This window comes from Caenorhabditis elegans, chromosome V (assembly GCF_000002985.6).
Source record: "Caenorhabditis elegans chromosome V".
Classification (NCBI taxonomy): domain Eukaryota; kingdom Metazoa; phylum Nematoda; class Chromadorea; order Rhabditida; family Rhabditidae; genus Caenorhabditis; species Caenorhabditis elegans.
The window spans coordinates 5350615-5369441 of NC_003283.11; the positions used below are offsets into that span (position 1 = coordinate 5350615).

At 33.7% G+C, this 18827-nt stretch overlaps 4 protein-coding genes and 3 non-coding genes across 8 annotated transcripts; 4 read left to right on the forward strand and 3 right to left on the reverse strand.

Moving 5' to 3' along the window:
- Positions 1-1168: 1168 nt before the first annotated feature.
- Positions 1169-2453, forward strand: srd-9 (G_PROTEIN_RECEP_F1_2 domain-containing protein; the record flags this gene model as incomplete). Its single annotated transcript, NM_072025.1, has 2 exons — positions 1169-1359; positions 1619-2453. 2 exons carry the CDS (start codon positions 1169-1171, stop codon positions 2451-2453), a joined length of 1026 nt encoding a protein of 341 aa, NP_504426.1.
- A 985-nt stretch (positions 2454-3438) lies between these two features.
- On the reverse strand, positions 3439-8258 carry nhr-216 (Nuclear Hormone Receptor family; the record flags this gene model as incomplete). 2 transcript variants are annotated; one of them, NR_151570.1, is made up of 14 exons in its annotated part: positions 3441-3543; positions 3592-3743; positions 3796-3914; positions 4162-4262; positions 4331-4426; positions 4471-4590; positions 5430-5537; positions 5581-5692; positions 5742-5870; positions 5928-5986; positions 6080-6154; positions 7342-7442; positions 7492-7611; positions 8223-8258. NR_151570.1 is itself a non-coding variant. In NM_001356639.2 (13 exons), 13 exons carry the CDS (start codon positions 8256-8258, stop codon positions 3448-3450), a joined length of 1473 nt encoding a protein of 490 aa, NP_001343620.1. In that variant the 3' UTR covers positions 3439-3447. The 2 variants fall into 2 exon arrangements, 1 of the variants encoding a protein (NP_001343620.1); NM_001356639.2 differs by having other exon boundaries at positions 3439-3543; positions 5581-5870.
- A 356-nt stretch (positions 8259-8614) lies between these two features.
- Positions 8615-8744, forward strand: T09D3.10. The gene has a single exon (NR_068737.1). It is a non-coding gene; the product is annotated as an Unclassified non-coding RNA T09D3.10 (non-coding RNA).
- Positions 8745-9757: 1013 nt separating this feature from the next.
- T09D3.11 lies at positions 9758-9845 on the forward strand. Its single transcript, NR_068738.1, has one exon. It is a non-coding gene; the product is annotated as an Unclassified non-coding RNA T09D3.11 (non-coding RNA).
- T09D3.12 lies at positions 9758-9845 on the reverse strand. The gene has a single exon (NR_068739.1). It is a non-coding gene; the product is annotated as an Unclassified non-coding RNA T09D3.12 (non-coding RNA).
- A 4703-nt stretch (positions 9846-14548) lies between these two features.
- T09D3.8 (DUF281 domain-containing protein) lies at positions 14549-16178 on the forward strand. The gene is made up of 7 exons (NM_001038414.2): positions 14549-14595; positions 14880-15042; positions 15503-15551; positions 15601-15676; positions 15723-15807; positions 15852-15955; positions 16000-16178. Exons 2-7 carry the CDS (start codon positions 14905-14907, stop codon positions 16046-16048), a joined length of 501 nt encoding a protein of 166 aa, NP_001033503.1. The 5' UTR covers positions 14549-14595; positions 14880-14904; the 3' UTR covers positions 16049-16178.
- On the reverse strand, positions 16166-18278 carry T09D3.9 (uncharacterized protein). The gene is made up of 4 exons (NM_001392512.1): positions 18182-18278; positions 18024-18137; positions 16375-16498; positions 16166-16330 (listed from the first exon to the last, which is right to left on the reverse strand). Exons 1-3 carry the CDS (start codon positions 18227-18229, stop codon positions 16442-16444), a joined length of 219 nt encoding a protein of 72 aa, NP_001379654.1. The 5' UTR covers positions 18230-18278; the 3' UTR covers positions 16166-16330; positions 16375-16441.
- Positions 18279-18827: the final 549 nt, after the last annotated feature.

Here is an 18827-nt window from a genome sequence, read left to right on the forward strand (position 1 = left end):
ACCACGTGCTGCTGCACAATCCGCTGACGAAAAAATTCCAAAAGAATTGCAAACATTGTCATTCTTTTCATTTTTGTTTCGGAATCAAGACACAGACTTTATTTTTAAGCAAAAATATCATTTACAAACTAATTAGCCTTTTCGAATTTTGCAAGTACAGCTGTAATCTTCTCAAAGCGTGTCGAGAGATTCTTTCTGACGATCAGAGCGTCTTCACGGAGAAAGTATTCGGATCGATACTGCTTGTCGGTTCCATCTGGAGGATTTGTGTAGATGATAGTGATACGGTCGTTTTGCTGAAAATTTTGAAAATTTTAATAAATGAAACATTGCGGCTACGTGTAATTGCTTCCAACTTTTTATCAATCGGGTAAGCTTGCATAGTCATACGTTTCACAACGATTTTAAAATAAATTTTGAAATTTAAAATTTAAAACATCAACTTCCTTCTTGATCGATAAAAAGTGGGAGATATTTCCACGTAGGCCCATATTGCCGGGTTTTGAATTTTCGGCAATTTCGACAATTTTCTTTTTTGAGTTTTGGGCAGTTTTAATTTGAAAAATTAAAATTTTTCAACGGAATACATTTCTACGCTCCGAAATGTATAGAAAGTTAAAGTTTTATACTACAATTCTCCTTTTTTGGCAAATCTTCTAATTGCCGAAAACTCAACCACCCTTGCGCTCATGCCTTTCCCCACTTACATCCTTTCCATCACACTTCACTGTGAAAAGAGCCGCTTCATTTGGATCCAGAACTCCTGTCGGAGTACTTGTTGCTTTTTTAAGCGCCGTGCTCACTCCAAACACAATACGTCTCCCGGAATTGTTCAGCAATTTGATGTGTCCAGATTGCTGAGTGATTTGCAGTTCTCTCGGAGACAAGTCGGTTGCCAATTGTCAGAAGAATGACCATTTCTGATACATCGTCAGAAGAATGACCATTTCTGATACACGCTTGACCACGGGCGACCACGTGAGTTGAAATTTTGTTTCGCAAAATTTTGGGAACAAAGTTCAAATTAAAGAATGAAGGGTACAATGTGCCAAACACGTTGTTTTTCGTCTCACGCTACTGCATTTATCCATTTCGTTTCCTTTTTTCTTTGTTTACGTCTTTTGTTTCATTCTAACAAGGTTCACACTAAACATTGAACATTTTCAGGATGATTGAAGTTATCGTTCTGATGATTTACTATGCCATCCTTGGAGCATTCGGAATAGTCCTGAATGGTCTTCTTTTGCTTTTAGCAATATTCCGATCTCCGTCTCAAATCAAAACCTACCGAATTCTAATCATCAACTTTGCACTCACGGATATGTTTTCCTCATTTCTAATGATGTTCTGTGCACCAAGGTAAGACCTAGTTTTTTACAACTTCATGCAGAAAAACATAAATCTCGACAAGGGTGGCAAATCGAGAGAACTAGTTTTTTCCGAAAACCGTCCGGTTTTGACAGCGGGCAGAACGTCCGGATAAGAGAAAATCCGAAGTCTGTGCCCTAAACCGGGATAACTTTGCAAACTTAAACTTTGAATTAGTTTAAATATTTTTTTTTTTGAAAATTTCAAGAAAATCTAGAAACCCCTTAAAGCCAAGTGAATAAATTTTCAGAATCATACCACTCGACTATGCCATGGCCCATATATTTTATGGGCTTTGTCACTTTGGACATCCATTTTTATGTTACGCATCCTGGAGTGCACTTCTTCATTTATTCATACATTCAATGTGGTCACTACTCTTATCATTTGCATATCGTAACTATATACTCTCATCTGCTCCCCCATCTACGTGGAAAGTATTCATGTTCAGTGTTTTTATATACATTCCATCATTCACTCAGTTCATTGTGCTAATGTTCACCGCCGCGGATCCTTATTTGATTTTTGGAATGTTGAAATCAAAGTTCCCAGATTATACATTTGAAATTTCAACTGTTACGGGAATATCCGATGCATTATCTCCAGCTGCTACATTTTCAATCCTAAACATGACAGTTCCAGTTTTTGCGATTTACACTGCAATCCTTGTATTTCGAAGGAAAATTCTTTGCCGTCTCGGGAAAAACACCGAGAATTTACGTTCTGAAACAAAATCCATCCACAAGCAACTGTTGAGAGCATTGACGCTGCAAGCTTGTCTTCCAGTTTTATTTGTTGGCGGAGTATTCTGCTTTTTTATCCAAGCAATCCGGCTGATTACCCACCCAATTTTTGAATGTCTGATATGTGCAATTCCTGCTCCAATCCCACTTTTATCATCTATTATTTCACTTTACCATATCCGACCCTATCGCCGGGAAATCTTGCGTATCTTTACAAGAGTAACCATTCCTATTCCACAAATTGAACCGGCTTCTTCTGCAGTTGCTCTCGCTGCTAAACATAAAATTTCTGTACTTAGCATGGGGAGGTTACATCGATTAAGTGTTCCCAACAATTCTTAAAAATTTGAAAGTTTGTTAATTTTGAGACAAATAAAGTTAATATAAAATAACGATTGTTTGTAAAAAGTCAGTCAACAATTATTTTTATGAAAGCGCTGCATTGCATAAAAAGTAAATACGTAGTACTATATGTTAATTGGGTCTCAAAAGACCCTTTACTATATTTCTGATCATTTTGTTAGTTGGTCATTTGTTTTCCAGATGTGTATTTTTTGAGATACGCCAGTTTGAAAATACTCAGTTCAGAGAGTTTTGAAGGTTATTTCATTTTTAGATCGAAAGCCACCATCAACTCCAGTGCATCCTTGTCTGACACGTCTGATACTACGGCAGCCTTTTCGTGTCCTATCAAAATTAATATAAATTAAAACATGACTCAGCTACTACTAATTGTTGCCCGAAACGTTGTGTACAGATTGAAAGATTGTAAATATGTATACCCTTTGAAGAAATGAACAAATTGAGTATATGTGCCTTTGATGTATTCTTGAAATACGGTCCTTGTACGTGCCTCTTGACTGATGTAGAAAACGAGTAGACAATGAGCAAAAGATAGGCAATGAGAAAGAGTAGGCAATGAGAAAAGGTAGTCAACGAGCAACAAGTAGGCAATGAGAACAGGAAGGCAATGAGCACAGGTAGTCAATGAGAAAGAGATAGACAAAGAGCAAGGGTAGTCAATGAGCAAGGGTAGACAATGAGAACAGGTAGTCAATGATTTTGGAGTCAATGAGTATTTGCCATGAATATATTTCTAACCGACCACAAACGCCTTTTCTGAAGATCACTTGAAAATTTCTACATGAAGTTTTTTTTTTAACTTGAACTCAAATTTTGAGCTTCGAATTAACAAAAAAAATTAATAGTACAACGTTTTATGGTATGAGAAAAATGAATTGTTGGGAAATTGCAAAAAAAAAAGAAAAAAAAGAACACACCAAAAGAAAACACAAAAACACAGTATATATTCAAAAAATACAAAAAAAAAGAAAAATTAGCTACAATTAAAATCGGTTCGTTTTTCAGATACTTTATAAATATTGAATATTTGTATTAAATCACTTTTCCTGACACGATCTGCGTGAATTTTCTGAAAATTTTATAGTATATGACTAAAAGTTTATTAAGGTCAGCATACTTTCATAGCGTTTACAACGCTCATCATTTTGAGTATTCGATTTGTATCAGTTCCTGTTTGAGATTCTTTTGTATAATAAAGATGAAGATCTGTGGCAATAGTCTCACGAAGTTGATCGAACATTTTCACTAATTCAGGAGTCACTTTTTCACCTGAAGACAAATTACATAAAGGGTTGAACATTGGTTCTATAAGGGAACAAACCTCCGTGATAAACAAGAACTTGTACCAAAATGAATGCAGTTTCAGTGTCAGAAAGTTGAAGTTCATAAAGTGGTTTGCATACTTCATCAATAATTGAATCAACATGAGCGTGGAATTCACTTTAAAAATTGTTCATTAAGAAATGAATACAGTATTTTCCCAATTACACATGATGTACTTTGACCGTTGATATATAGTTTCTATTGGGTTTTAGCAAAAAATTGCCAACTAACAAAATACGTGCAAAAAATTTTTCTAGATTTCGACAGTAGAACATGTTTTGGTAAAACTGAAGAGAACCGAAATATAAGACTTTGAAGAGCGTTGGCGGTGAAAGTCTAATAGGGAAAATGCTGTAAAACTCACGCTTTAACATAATTATTTGCTTGTTCAGTATTTATTGCAGTTTCTGGATTGATTTTGACATTTTTCCAGTCAACAGCACAATAAGAAGATAACGTGGTTTTCTGGAAAAAAATTTTACCTTATTAACTTAAGTCAAGCTTAAGTCAAACTTAAGTCAATCAAAACCTACTTTTTCAGTAATACTCTTCTCGCCAAAAATTTTCACAGACATTTGAGCGCGTTCAAGTCTATCAAACACAGTAAACGACATTTTAACAGTATCAATCTGAAAAAATTGTTTAATTTAGTACCTTAAGAATAATATCTCACTTTTTGTTCATCGGACAACTTATCGAAAAAGTCTACACATTTTACCCATTTTGAGAATTTTTCGGATTTTCGTTGAAGATGTGCTTTGCCATCGGTGAAGGCATTTATTGTATCACAAAACTGAAAATTAGAATGAATTTCTGTAAATTGGAATAGTTATTTCCCGATGTGCGCATAATCCCTCTGTGAGCACAATGAGCTCATCACAAATTAACTATGTTTGTGAGCTTATTTTCATATTTAAAATGGCTTGAAGTTCTTCTGAAATTTCAGAAAATTTCTATGAACGTTTAACATTCTGAGCAAAGATCGGGTTTAACATTTTCCAGCCTTTGAGTATCCAGATTTGGTAATTTCCATGAAATTTTGTTGTGCCAAGCTATTGTCGTCAAATCGGCAACCCGGCAAATTGTCGATCTGCCGAATTTGCCGGTAAAGCAGCAATTGCCGAAAGTTTTCGGCAAACTGTGGTTTTGCACATTTTTTTTGGGAATTTCAGAATTTCAATTTTAATCGGCAAAATTGTATGCATCATTGGAATGTTCCTACATCTACTTTGAAAAGTGAGCAAGTTCTATAAAAATATCTTAAAAACGGGAAAAAATTTCAAAAACGCCCAGTTTAAAATGTTTCCGTTTTATACAAAAATCACTCTAAAAACTTCCGGCAAATTGATGTTCGGCAAACGGTAAATCGGCAATTTGCCGAAAATAAAAATTTCCGGCAAATAGGCAAACCGGCACATTGCCGGAATTGGAAATTTCCGTCAAATTGGCAAACCGGCAATTCGCCGATGTGCCAAGTTTGTCGACAAAAAAATTTGCCGCCCACCCTGTTACATTTCACCGATTTTGCCAAAAAAAAGTTGTTTAATCATTATTGAAATCTTAAATTCAAGTAAGACTTTCAGCGTATAATACCACAATTTCAATATATTTTAAACATTTCGAACGTATCACCTTTATTTGGTTAGCTGATTGCTGATTCTGTCTATACAGAACCAAAGAATGAGTAAGTCTTTGAAGTTGATTAATTGAGCATTGATTTATCATTTCAGGAGGTGAATACTGAAATCAAAAATCTTGTTTAATTTTCTCAAAGCCATCCAACTTCTACAAATAAATGTTTCAAATCGCTAATAATTTTGTCCATTTCCTCATCGTCCCGTCTCTCCGCATCCGGATCTAACTGAGGATTGCCACGCGTCGATGAAGAGCCATCACTACAAAAAGATTCGTCCCCCTTTATCGAACCTCCCGGTTTTACAGTACTACTTCCGGCTGCCTCCTCCTCGTCAGTCAGCATCATCATGACGTTTCTCTTATTTTTACCTCGTCCCCGTCCACCACCGGAACCAGAAGAATTCTTGTTGTTGTGGCTGTCGCGATTGTATTGGACATCTGGAAATTATTTGTATGTACTTAAAGGATTTGGGGCAGTCAGAAGGACACACTTACTATCAGTTGTCATTCCGACGGCAATGCATTTTTTGTAGCGACAATCGCGACACACATTTCTGAAAAGATTCAAAAGATTATGAATCAGAATTTCATAAAAATGTATGTGTCTTAAGGATTAGGTATCCAAAAATTCTCTAAAAATAAATTACCTTCCACGCCCGTCGACATTGCATTTCTGCGTATTTGACACGCAAGTGTATTTGAGATCGAGTACAACAATCCGTCTGGAATATAGGTTGAAACCTATTATTTTAGAGACTGATAGTGAGTTCAAAGAACTGATGTCATGCAAAAAATAAAATAAAACAAATTTAAAAATTGGGACAAGAGAAAGTCAAATCGGATTTAAATGTCTCAGCGCTATACTATCGGCTTATCTCCACGTGTATGAAAAACATGGAGTCCGTCTCAATTAGTCACAGAATTCATATCAAAAATATCAAATATTTGAAAAAAAAATGTTTTTGAGCAAATTTTCTTTTAAACTTTTAAATGAACTAACTTTGTCATTAGAAAGTACAAGCATGTTTCTAAATTTCTATATAAATTTTCAAATAAAAAATTTTGAAACAAAAATTAGACAGGACATTGGCCATTCTAGATTCATACTGTGCACAATTTAAACCCAAGCCCAAACTTTTATATTTTGCGCAAAAATATTTTTTTTTTTTGCAATTTTGTGTTGTATTCCGGGTACTGAAATTAATTTAAAAAAAGTTAGAGTTTCAAGAAAAAATTTTTTAAAGCCGCTTTCATAGTATAGATATTTTGAAAGTTTCCCAAAACTTTGGCTGAAAATTTTGAAAAATCAATTCCCCAATGGTCACTTTACCGTATCCTTAAACGTGAAAAAAATGCATAAATTGTTCTTCAAACTTTTGAATCACATATGCCTAGAAAACAATTTCCAGATTAAAATTTTAGTTCAAATGTTTTAGAACAAAATTGATAGTGAAGCACCTGATAACTTCCTTTGATCGTTTAATAAGCTGTACTGGGCAGTTTTATCATTTGAAAATGCTTTACATTACAGAAGTTCATAATAAAATTTTCTTTCGGGTTTAGACCTTATTGTAAATCCACTAATAACTGTTTTGACTACTTGCACAGACGTCTGAGAATCGAGTATGAGTAACTATTCATTTTGTAAATTGCCTAATTCATTATTGTGAAATATGTCTGTTTAGATACCAATTCACCACTGTCGGCTCGTGACACCTATTGTTCTCTGTTTGAAACTTATCGCAGCGTGATAGAATATGAACGGACTGACAAAATAATATCATTGGTTTGCGAAAACATAGAAAACGAAAAAGAGAAAACAAAGAGAATTCTGAATAAAAAAACAATGACATGCAAGATTAGTTCAAATTTAAACCGAAAAAATGTGAATAGTTACACCTATTGTTACCGGAAAAATGCGGCGCACGGCCGGCAAGTTTGAACTCCAAAGTGCATTCCATGAGCTTCCAGATTGCAAACCCGACATTTTTGTTTTGGCCCATTGTTTTCCTGAAAAATGTGTTGAATTTGCAGAGCTGGCAAAATTGGTTAAGCTCACGATTTCTGGCAAGAACTGAACATGTTGATCATATGTTGGATAACTTGGAGGCTGCTCAAATGTGGGGGACCGCTCGAAACTGGAAATATCCAGATTCGCATACTCGTACCGGGGATACATCTGAAAATTTATGTTTCTGGAAGCTTATTAGAGTTTTAAAGGTTTTTTTAAGAGTGGAGATAGGGTTTTCTAATTATTCAAATAATTTTGACGAAATTTGAAACACAGAACGAAACATTTTTTGATGTGTTAATAATGACGAAGCCGTTGACTTTAAAAAAAGCTAAGGCTTATCCTTAGGTTTAAGCTTAGGCTTAGGCTAAGCTTTAGGCTTAGACTTAGGTTTTGGTTTTAAAAAGGTTTTTAGGTTTTAAAAAGACTTAGGCTTATGTTTAAGCCTAGGCTTGGCGTCACCACTGACGATATTTAGGGTTAGGATTTTCCGTTTTTTTTTATTTTTCAGGGGGTTCCTGTTTAGACTTGGCGTCAGTGGCGAGCGTGAGCTTGGGCTTAGGCTTAGCTTTGGGCTTAGGTTTAGGCTTAAGTTTTCCTTCTCCCCAGTTTAACGGGAAAAATTGGCATTTTCCAATCGGGCCTAACTTTTAAAGTTTTTCTGAAATTTTAGAAATTGGATTATTGTTAAATTCTATTCGTATTTCTGATTCTTGTTTAAAAAAGAAAGTTCTTTTTCTCAGTATTTGCAATGTATTTTCTTTAAGCAATAAACAAACGCTTGGATCGATATAAATATTGCTGCTGCTCTGCATATTTAGTACAGAAATCAGTGAGAGTACAGTAAATTAGAGTAGAAGATTCTTGTCGCCTATTTTTGAATGTGTAAAATACGATAAATGATCAGATGAGAAGTGGGTGGAGTCTATCTCCATTGGGTTATGGTTAATTTTCGTCGCTTCCGAGAAAGCTCAATCCTCTTGAAAACAAATGTTATCTCAAAGAAATTGTATCTTTTATCCCGCGCGACTTCAAAATTCGTTTTCAAAAATTGGAGTCAAATATATATGAGAAATGAGTAAAATGAGTAAAATGACTCAGAAAGTCATACCCTCTTGAGAAAATTGCGAATAGCGTAAAGCTCAGGAAAAACAAAAAATGTGCAAAAATATCGGAAGTGAAAATGATGAAAATGTGAAAGGAAGCCTAATATGCTTGATAATTTGATAATTCGGTTGGTTTGTCTGTTCTGAAAATGCAAAGGGATTTGGAATGGGTGGAGCAGAACTTAAGAACTTCTTAAGAGTGATGTATGACATTTTGGACTTTTTGAAAAAAGATTAGGATTTTCCATATCAAGATTTGAAAAGAGGGTCAATATTTGTGCTGTCTGTGGTTTTTCATTTGATTTAATGTATTGGAAGAATACGCGATTGGTACTTGCTAAGATGGAAAAAAAATGAATACAACTATTTTTTTTTGATATTTATATTTGAATGAATCTATTACATATTTCTGAACAGAACAATGTTTAGCCGCTTTAGAATTGAAAAATACCAAAATAGTTCTGAAATTGGAAAAAGTTTGCAATAGTTGCTAATTGTGAGCATTTTTTGAGGCATTCATATATACAGCTTTTGATTTTTTTGTTACGAGATTTAATAAATATTTTTTTAAAATATTGATTAGAAGTATCGACAATAGGGGTTCTGTATAAAAAAGTGGAAAATGCCCCGAAATAACCGAAAATGACTGAAAAACACTTTTTGAATTTGTCAAAAATTTTGTTGTCTAATTTTTTAAATTAATTAATTTTGATTACGGTGCGGCTTTGGCCTCTGAAGAAAGTGAAATAAAGAATAAAATTTAAAAAAACACAAGACAATACAATGAGGAAAGGTCTCGTTTTTTTCTGATAGTCAGTTTTTAATGAATTTTTTGAATTCAGGCTCAAACAAATTACCTAGTTTTGAAATTTTGAGTTTTTTGAATATTTGAAAAGTTCTAAGTTCAATTTTAATCTGAAATCTTTATTTTTATCAAAAGTCAGAATTTTTATGAGATTAATAATTCTAGCAGAATGTGAAAATAAACAAAATAAACAAAATTTCAGAGACCACTTTGATTCTGTTCTGTCTGACTTAAAATTTGTATTACGTAAATTTTTGAGAAACAAAAGCCATATCTAGACAGAGACTGATCATTGTCTCAGATAAGGACTTATTTTCGAGCAGCGCCAAGTTTCAAAAACCTGTAGACACTTAGACTTCTGGTCTCCACATAATTACTACTTGGCTGAATATTGTTTTAGCAGCCCACCGAGAATTGGAACAAGTGTTCGTGTTTTGGTGTTATTCTGAAAAAATGGATAACAAGTTAATCTCGAATCTAGGTGGGTGGCTGGCTGATAACCGGAAGGCGGCATGAATGTCTGGCGGGGTGTATGTTTTGTCTAGCAAAGAAAAGAAGGAAAAAGAAGGAAAAATAAATAAAATAACTAAATGCAAATCTTGAGAACAAATTTTTCCAATCCCTTCTATTTCTGCACATAATTGATACTCAAGTAGAAAAAAAAACATTTTGAACCTGAAAACATATTTGAAGATTCGGAAATGTTTTCCACTTCAAAGAGTAATTGCATAGCATGCAGCACTTTCAAATAAGATCAAAATCCTAATCATTAGTCTAGGCAGGTGCAATTCAGTCAACGGGACATATTCCAATGATCTGGCAGAACTTTGTGTTGACTTGGAAATGTTTTGAGTATTATACTTCCAAATAGAGAGTCATTACGACTTTTTCTCACGCTTCACATCAGACAGAGCTTCTGACTAATTTTAAGATCGTCATTCAGAATAAAAAATTTTGAAGAAAAAACTTTGAAAAAAAAGTTGGAAAACAAGTTCCGCAACGTTTAATCTGATATGTTTATCGAACTTTGTAGATCACTCAAAAAAAAACAAAGTTCTTTTTAATTATGAAAGGTGTTCAGTTTTGAAAAATTAACAATTCAAATTAATCCTCGCAAAACTGGAAATTTGAATTTCCAAGTGAATACAAATTTTGTTTTCAAAGAAAAAGAGTATCGTTAATTGGGGAATTAATGAAAATATTAATGAAAAAATGGATGTGCTGTTACTTACGAATAAAATAAAGCAAAAACGGAAAAACCCGTTAACACTGAAAAAAAAAACAAATTTCGTCTGAATATGGTTTTGTACTATTTTAGTTTTTCCCAGAATTTTTGTTCCAAAAGGATTTTAAATTTACTTGAGTTGAAATTCAGAAGACTTCCATAACTTTTCGACCTTTTGATACCATACTCCAGGTGTTTTCTTCTCAACCATTGCAGATATCTAATTTCTAGTTTGATACTATTCCAATTTCCAGATTCGTGGTTTGTAGCACTTACAAAACGTAGTTCTTCATCCTGATGAACTCTATCAGAAATTTGGAAATTTTGCTCTAGTTCTTTTGAGACTCGTTGATCTTGACGAGCTTCAAAGACTTATGTTATTAACAACATGAATATGAAGTGCACGTTGACTTGTCTGATAGAAAGAGTGTAGTTTAGTTTGCAGATAGGAACCTCTATGTGATTTGTTACCGAATTGATTAAAAAACATTGTAGAAGAAGGAGCTTGAAGAAAGATGTGGGGAAATTGCTGAAACTCACATTTTCGGTCCCTAAATTGACATGGTAAAGTTGACCAAGTGTGGGAAAACAATTAGTTTTTTCAAATTCCCGCACAAGTGGCAATTTGTAAAAATTCAAATATCATTTTGGCATTCTGTTATCTCCTTAAACATGGTTAGTTTATTAACTTTTTCGGTTTATTTTTAATTTTTCCGGAGATAAACTTGCAATAAGCTTGAAAAGCTTAAAAGGCTTGAAAGCTGGAAAAATTCTGCTCGAACATCTTGTTTACGTAAATTAATACATAGAAAATTCGAGACCCCCAAAAATTTGTGCTATACTTCAAATTTAAAGCAGCTAGGATTTCAGACCGTCAATGGATTTTTTTTTGATACCACAGCAAGTACTACACTTTACGTTTCAATAATTTTTTTAACATTTACTATTCCTTCCTCAAATGAATTTGCTTAGTATTTCAAATTCAACCATTTTTGCTATAATCTCTGCTACAGTAATGGAGACCAAACAGAAGTTCAATATTTTACAAAGTACAAGATATGAAACAAGGATCAGCAGAAAATAAACCATTCAGCTTTGAACTATAACTCCATCATAATTCACCCTACACCCTGCAAATGACGTCTTTTTGAGCTAATCTCAATCTTAATCTTTCCAATCATTTCCTACTATGTGATTTGCAAAAGGAATACCCCATCAAAGGGGATTCTTGGAAAAAAAAAAAGAAATTCGTCTTTTGTTTCTAGCTTGACTCATTTTTGACGTCTTCTGTACCTACGTTGATGTTTCGGCTTGACGTTAGTGGTAATGAGGTGAAAAACAATGAAACCAGACAGGCAGACAGAACAATACGTAGAAACTTTGAACTTTATTATGAGGTTCGGTTTTCCTACCCAGGTGTTTATAGTTCTAACTAATACTACTGAGAAACAAGGCAAATAAAAAAGCATAAAGGACTTCAATTATAAAAAAAACATTGTTTTGTTTGGCATATGTATGATAGTATAGCCGTACAAGATCATAGGATCATTGAAATCGCACAGTTCACATCCTATAGTATACGAATTGCTACATTTTCGGACGTTAATAAAAAATTACAATCTCAAAATTTTAACTTTAAATTCAACAATTTTCATTAACACAACATCAAGCACAGGGTTGTAATTTTTTTGCAAACGTACAAAACTGTTAATTTCAGTATGATACATTTTTTTAATTTGAAAATTATTAGACTATTAGACTTGCACTCCCTATTAGAATTGCCCCTCGGAGACCTTCCGAAAATTGGTACGTCACTCCCTATTAGTGTTGCACTTCCTAATAATCTTGCATTTACTTTTTTTATTACAACCCCGCCTCGATAATTTCAGGATTTCAACAACATTTTTTGCCTACTGTGCAACAATTTTTCAAATTTTCTGAATTTTAGCATAAGATTCGAAAATTTTCAGAGAAAAACTAGTAAGCTCAATGTCAGAAAAATGCTCTGAAAATTAGTATTGCACTCCCTAATAGTCTTGCACTCCCTAACATAAAAATGCAACATTAATGGAGAATATACGGTAAATGCAAAAAGACAGAAATCTATTTTTTCTAGATTATAACTTGAAAACGTGATCTTTGTAAAAAATATTGTTTTGTTCTTGATAGACTAGAATAACAAAATGCTTAACTACATTTAAAACAACTAGACAATCATTAAATAATGAAAGATTACACGATCTTACAAGTTTATATCAAGATTGGCTATTCTATAAAAGAGGATGCACAAAATGTGTTCTCTAAAAATTTCAAATTAAGAAAATTGGTGTCGAGTTTTTAAAATAAAAAAACAACAATTCGAATTAAATTGACTTTTCATCCGCTTGAAAATTCGAGAGGCGAATCTCTTCTTATCAGGGGAAAAGTGATAAGCTGAGATAAAACCAAAAGAGCACGCACCTTGTCGGGTACACCGTTTGTTCTCGAAATGTACAACACCACAATTATCGAGTTAGGGAACAAATGAGTAAGCTTTTGAACTTACACTTTTTTTTGCTGAAAATATTTTGGTGATTAGATGGAAACAAAGCAGAAACTATAGTAGATTTTCATTTTATCACAAATCAGAATAATGAAGGGGAAGAGTGCAAGATTTTTATTGGAAAATGCTCAGATTTTTGCTAGTCTCTTAAACAGCACCTGGCTAAACTCTTGTAATACGTTGAATACAACTTTTCAAACGTGCTTGCAAACTTTCAAAACACAAATTTAACAGAGAAACAAAATATTGTTAATCCAATTGGAATATTTCGATTATGTTTCATGCACTTTCGTTCAAAAGAACATGTTTAAATTGTCAAGTTTGTTGTAAACGTTTTGAGCACACTAATCCACGGTGTGTATTTTTTAACAAAAAAAAAACATGTTCCAATAATTAGTTCTTGATTTTAAAAACGTTCTTTGCACAGTTTTCGAGAAAACATATGTAGTTGCCAAAAAAAGCGTGTTGCCTAACATTGTCCTTATTCTTCAACTCGTTTTTTTGAAAATATCAACACTTTTCAATTTTTGAATTAAAACATGAAGCCTTTTTCGGCAAATTTTTCACGATATGTTTGGCTGAACTTGCTCTAAAACAGCTCAAATTTTTGGAGTAATTATCCGTAATCTTCTTCTATTGAGTGTATTTGGTGGTCTAACAAAGTCCTAGAAATTCTTCGAGATCCTTCCCTTGTTAGGGAATCCACCATTTCTGACAACTATCCTTTTTTTTAATCACCCGCATATTAGTTTTTTTCCTATTAATGCTGTTCACATGCCCTTGTTAGAACATTTCATCTTAATTCTCTGACCCAATCTATTCGTTTCTTATATGGGTGGTCGTTTTCACCGCGATATTGTCATTAGTTTTTTTGTGGGAGTTCTTTATCGGCCGACGAAACGATTTATCATTAGAGACTGACCGTTTCAAAAGGTGGCTTAATTTAGTTTTTCAGACTGAACCTCTTTATCAAAACCGTCCTCGACAAGAACTTTTCACTATGGCGCCATGATAGTCGAGGAATCCGAAGATCGGTTCTAAATGTCTAAAGAAATGCATTTTGTCATAACCATATCGAGATTACTATAAAATAACTTCCAAAAAGGCTCCGCTCATTGCTGGAAGCTTGTCAGATTTTAATGATTATTAGTGAATTAAAGAACTTTGTGTGACCAGAGTTTGCATAGTTTGTGTGAATTCAAAATTAGTCAAAGAGTGTGTGTATGCCACAGAGCAGTTATTTGTCACAATTGTTTTGAAATAACTCGAAGACTCAAATAAACTTCACATTTGGCCAGACCTCAATCCTGTTTTTCTTGTCATCCATCAATTGTCGATGAGACGAGAGAAAGTGAAATGTACTCTAACAATTGCAAAAAAAAAAGATATGGAAAAAGGCGGGGTTAGTTGAATGACAAATTATGAGTGTCATTGTTTCTTATCAGAATTATTCCTATTTTTAATTTTTTTAATTTTTTTTAAATCGAGTCTACTGTCAGACACCTTGTTTTCTTTACAATAGTACTGTACGTTTTTTGAACTCAAAAACAAACTTGTTAGATCAAAAAATTAAATTTTTTTTTAATTTTCAACTTAACTTAAACTGGAAATTAACAAAACAACGTCAAGAATAAAAACAACATTTTCAAAAACCATGGTTTTTAAAATTAGGATATGGCCTAGTCGTTGTAAGCATCAGGTACTTCCAATTTAGAACCTTTTAGAGTTTTTTCAGTTCGGAACTAAAAAATAATTTTCAGCTTGGGCTGTACATAGAAGTGCAATGAATTGGGCACCGTATCTCTTATTCATTTTAATGTCCCGACCAATGGAGTTCTGTATGAGAATGGTCCCTCCGGATGACGTTGGTTTTACTACAGAAGATCCAACAGGTTTGACAGAAGCAACTACAGACCCGATGGTAAAACATTTTTATTTCAAATGCGATAAAGACCATAGAGAAAAACGTAACAAATATGTGACCCTTTTTTCAAATTTCAATTTTTTCAATTTTCAAATTGTCAAAATTTAAAAATTCAAATAAAGTAAAAAATGATAAAATTTATAGGATTAGTTGTTTAGTGACTAAGTTTGTGAAAATATAAAAGTTTTTTTTCCGAAAAAAGAGCATCGTCCACTGGTGTTTTTACTTGTTTTAATTTTTTAATTTTCTTAAAAATATATCCAAAATTAAAAAGTCAAACATTGGGCGATACCCTTCATCACCGTTAGCATAAAGTAGTGGTTTGAAATTTTTTGAGGTTATCAGAAATCGTTTTGGGCTAGACTTCTCCCCCCCCCCCCAGTCTTATGGGGAGATATATAGCAAAAATATGTTTATTGATAATATAATCTATTTAACTGTAATTATCTATTATCAGACGACAGTCACAGTGACAGAAGAGCCTACCACAACAGCAACACCTGATGGTCGGTTTTCATTATCAAAGCTCCTATCCAACTACAATATCTCTTTCAGATTGTACTGTATGCGGAATTAACGATATATTATTACCAGCGGATGATGGCATGAAAAAGAGACCTAACGAATGGCTGTTTGTTCAGCTTTTAACTGTTAATGAGAAAAGAAGTAACTTATAGGCAAACTGATTCAACTTCCGATGGATGTGTTCAATGGAATGTTTATTGTAACACTTCTCCGGATTGCACGTCTACTATTCTATACGTGAGCAGTAATTTTGCATGTTTTTTAATACTTTTCGCATATAGGCTGATTCCCCCTCTGGAACAACCGAAATAGGAGATGATCTTGCAACTAGCTCTGAAGCAACATTAACATGTCAAAAAGATGGAACTTGGTCATCAGGAACAGTGTAAGTTTTAACTGTTTTTTTAACAATGTAACACATACTTTCAGAACTGAAATTGAGAACTTGTATTGCGTCTTTGGCGGCGACTGTGTTTAAATTGTTTTGATTCTCTTTGAATCAAAGAGGGCGGAGTTGAAGGAAAAAAGAGAATCAAAAACCAATTAATCTATGTACTATTTTCTAGAATATTCCAAGTTAATTATTACATAAAATTTAACAATATTTTTTATTAACATTAGAAGAAAAACTTCAGAACTTCAGTTATAGGTCTGGGCATCTGGGCTTGAAATGTTCTACACGGAGCAGCATACTTACAGGAAACGATGGTGTGGACGCTGGGGCACCGTTTGGGAGTTTGACGTACACTTCGCAATAAATCTGAAAAATGCAACATGAAAAATTTCTTTAATTTGAGAATTTACAGCGCTAGAACCCTTCCAATAAACAACTAGGTCGGCATCAGTGGTTTGAAAATATCTCATGTAACAGTCATCTTGCCATGTACGAGGATTTGAAGCCTTTATTGAAGCTGAGAGCAATGGGAGTCTGAAAACTGGCTTTGTAAAAAGCAACCGACAGTGCTCACAAGTTTTGTAGTTAAACTAGTTTTCAGTTGTTTTTTCTAGGCTTTTTTACGTTGGATTTCGCTGTGAAATGTTGCGAGCAAAAAATATTTTCATTTGTTTTACAACACCAAAGGCTTTAACGAAACATTTGACAATGTTTCGTGGTAAATAAAAAAGTTACGTATGTACTATTATAAATAATAGTTTTTGCAGTAAAATTTATGAATAACCACTTCTCAGCATTTTTCCGATGCTTTCCCTCGCATTTCTACAGAAAACTCTGAACTCTGTGTGAACTCCGACGAAGTGCGACGATGTGCGACGAAGTGCGATGGAGGCAGAGCAACAAAAAAATGTTGTGATTTCTGTGGGAGTTGAATTTGCTGATATTTTTGTTTCTGGAGTTGTGATCCTGTTGAGCTAGTCGGTAGACGTCTGCGCACTTTCCGCGCACATTCTGCACCGATTAATTTCTTTTCTATTAATCGGCGCAGATTGTGCGCAGAATAGGAGCAGAATGTAGCCCTGCGTATTGCGCCGATTCAGGGCAGCCCTGCGTATTGCGCCGATTCAACGCACATTCTGCGTCGATTAATTGAAAATAAATTAATCGGCGCAGAATGTGCGCGGAAGCCTACCGAGTAAACCGATAAAGAAATGTTTAGACTCAAGTTTAAAAATGTTAAACACTTTTAATTCTATTTTTAGGGCTTGTAGATTTTTGACTAAAATTTTCTCAAGCACTCATCGAGTACTAGGTTATTGCGAAGCAAGATGTCTTCAACATCCAGATACATAGTAAAGGGTACATAACTGACAAAGTAATAAGATTACTAATTTTTCTAAGAAATTGGCATTCTTGAAAAGTTGTATACAGATCTAATTAGAAAGTAGTAATATCGAATGGCGTTTTTGAACCAACTACAAGATAGTTTTCAGGTTTCGATAAACTTTTCGAGTCATAACACAGGGTATCATTCTCGAACATTTTTAGTAACTGGAAATACTAAAAATTATAATCCCTGAACTAGACGATTTTCTTTTTGTTTCAAATTTTCACAGGATCACGGAATTTCATATTAGTTTTTTACTTTTTGTTGAATCACCTACAACAAGAAACTGAAAAATCAGAGAATTTAAAAATCAGAGAATAGAAAAATTGTCTGAAAAACGCAAAAAAATCCACAGAGATGCTGTACGGAGCACATTTTCCGATCTTCCTTCCGATTAGCGATTTTTGTATATTTTTTAACATTTTCTCAAAGCTTCGTTTAAAAAATTGAACTTCAAGCTTTAAACGGCAAGTAAAACAATGAAACGCTCTAAATTCCCCTTTCATGAAAATGGGAAATTTCGACTTTTTGAGTTTCAATCGATTGGGGTTCAGAGCGTTATGTCGTTTCTGTTTCTTAGTTTCAATTATGAGTTTAAAGTATTAGCGTTAAAATTATAAATTATTTTCAATCAAAATTGAAACATTTTTAAATATACATATTAAGTCATACCACATTGTTGACAGTGTACTTCGCAAGTATCTTGGGCCAGGCAAATTGACTTATTGAAGTCCCGTATTCGGAGAAATTTAAATTTATAGGGCTCATGATGTTTGGTGGAATTTCCTAAATCATTGTTTTTTTTTAAATAATGTTTGTGAATAACTTACTTGAGCGGTGCTCATCAGAGGCGCTAAAAAAAGCGAGAGGATGATCATCTCAATGGGAAACTAAGAGAGAATCGAGAGATTTTTAGTCGATTGGAGAACGTTTGAGATTTATTTTGTGGAAATGAGCTCTCAGAAAATTTTCTGGGCGGGCATAAATAGGCGTGGTTTATTTCCAGATGTACATGAGCTTTAGGAAAGTAGGCGTGACTTAGAAAATGAAACGTTGCTAAGAAAATTAAGTTTGAGAACTCAGAGCGGAAATTGGAGTATTGTACAAGGCTGAAGGAACAAGAAAGTTTACTACTTTTAAGGTACTGGAAAAACTCTGCATTCTTTGGAATAGTTGATTTAATTGAAGAAATCACTAAAAAACACAATGTGTGTTCAATTTGTATTTCAACTTATCGCATAAGATTTGGTCGATACTCATTATGTGCTTATCTTGGGAAATTTTTAAAATTACAATTGAAAGTTTCAAATGATTGTAAGTGCTATAGAATATTACATATAGGTGTGTTTGTTATCGACTAGGCTTCTCACGATGACCGACAGAAATTAGATCAGTTGTCTTTCTATTGATCAGAGGAAAAACCTGCAAACACTCCAAACCTCTCTTAAAACCCTTTATGGTTTCCATTTTGTTTTG

What these genes read in the sequence shown, in the direction of transcription:
- T09D3.8 (NM_001038414.2), top strand. Translation starts at nt 14,905, where the DNA reads ATGAATTGGGCACCGTATCTCTTATTCATTTTAATGTCCCGACCAATG. An exon ending in CACAACAGCAACACCTGATG is followed by an intron (nt 15,552 to 15,600) that starts GTCGGTTTTCAT and finishes TATCTCTTTCAG; the next exon opens with ATTGTACTGTATGCGGAATT. An exon ending in AAGAGACCTAACGAATGGCT is followed by an intron (nt 15,677 to 15,722) that starts GTTTGTTCAGCT and finishes AGTAACTTATAG; the next exon opens with GCAAACTGATTCAACTTCCG.
- T09D3.9 (NM_001392512.1), bottom strand. Translation starts at nt 18,229, where the DNA reads ATGATCATCCTCTCGCTTTTTTTAGCGCCTCTGATGAGCACCGCTCAA. An exon ending in CTCTGATGAGCACCGCTCAA is followed by an intron (nt 18,138 to 18,181) that starts GTAAGTTATTCA and finishes ACAATGATTTAG; the next exon opens with GAAATTCCACCAAACATCAT. An exon ending in AGTACACTGTCAACAATGTG is followed by an intron (nt 16,499 to 18,023) that starts GTATGACTTAAT and finishes GCCAGTTTTCAG; the next exon opens with ACTCCCATTGCTCTCAGCTT.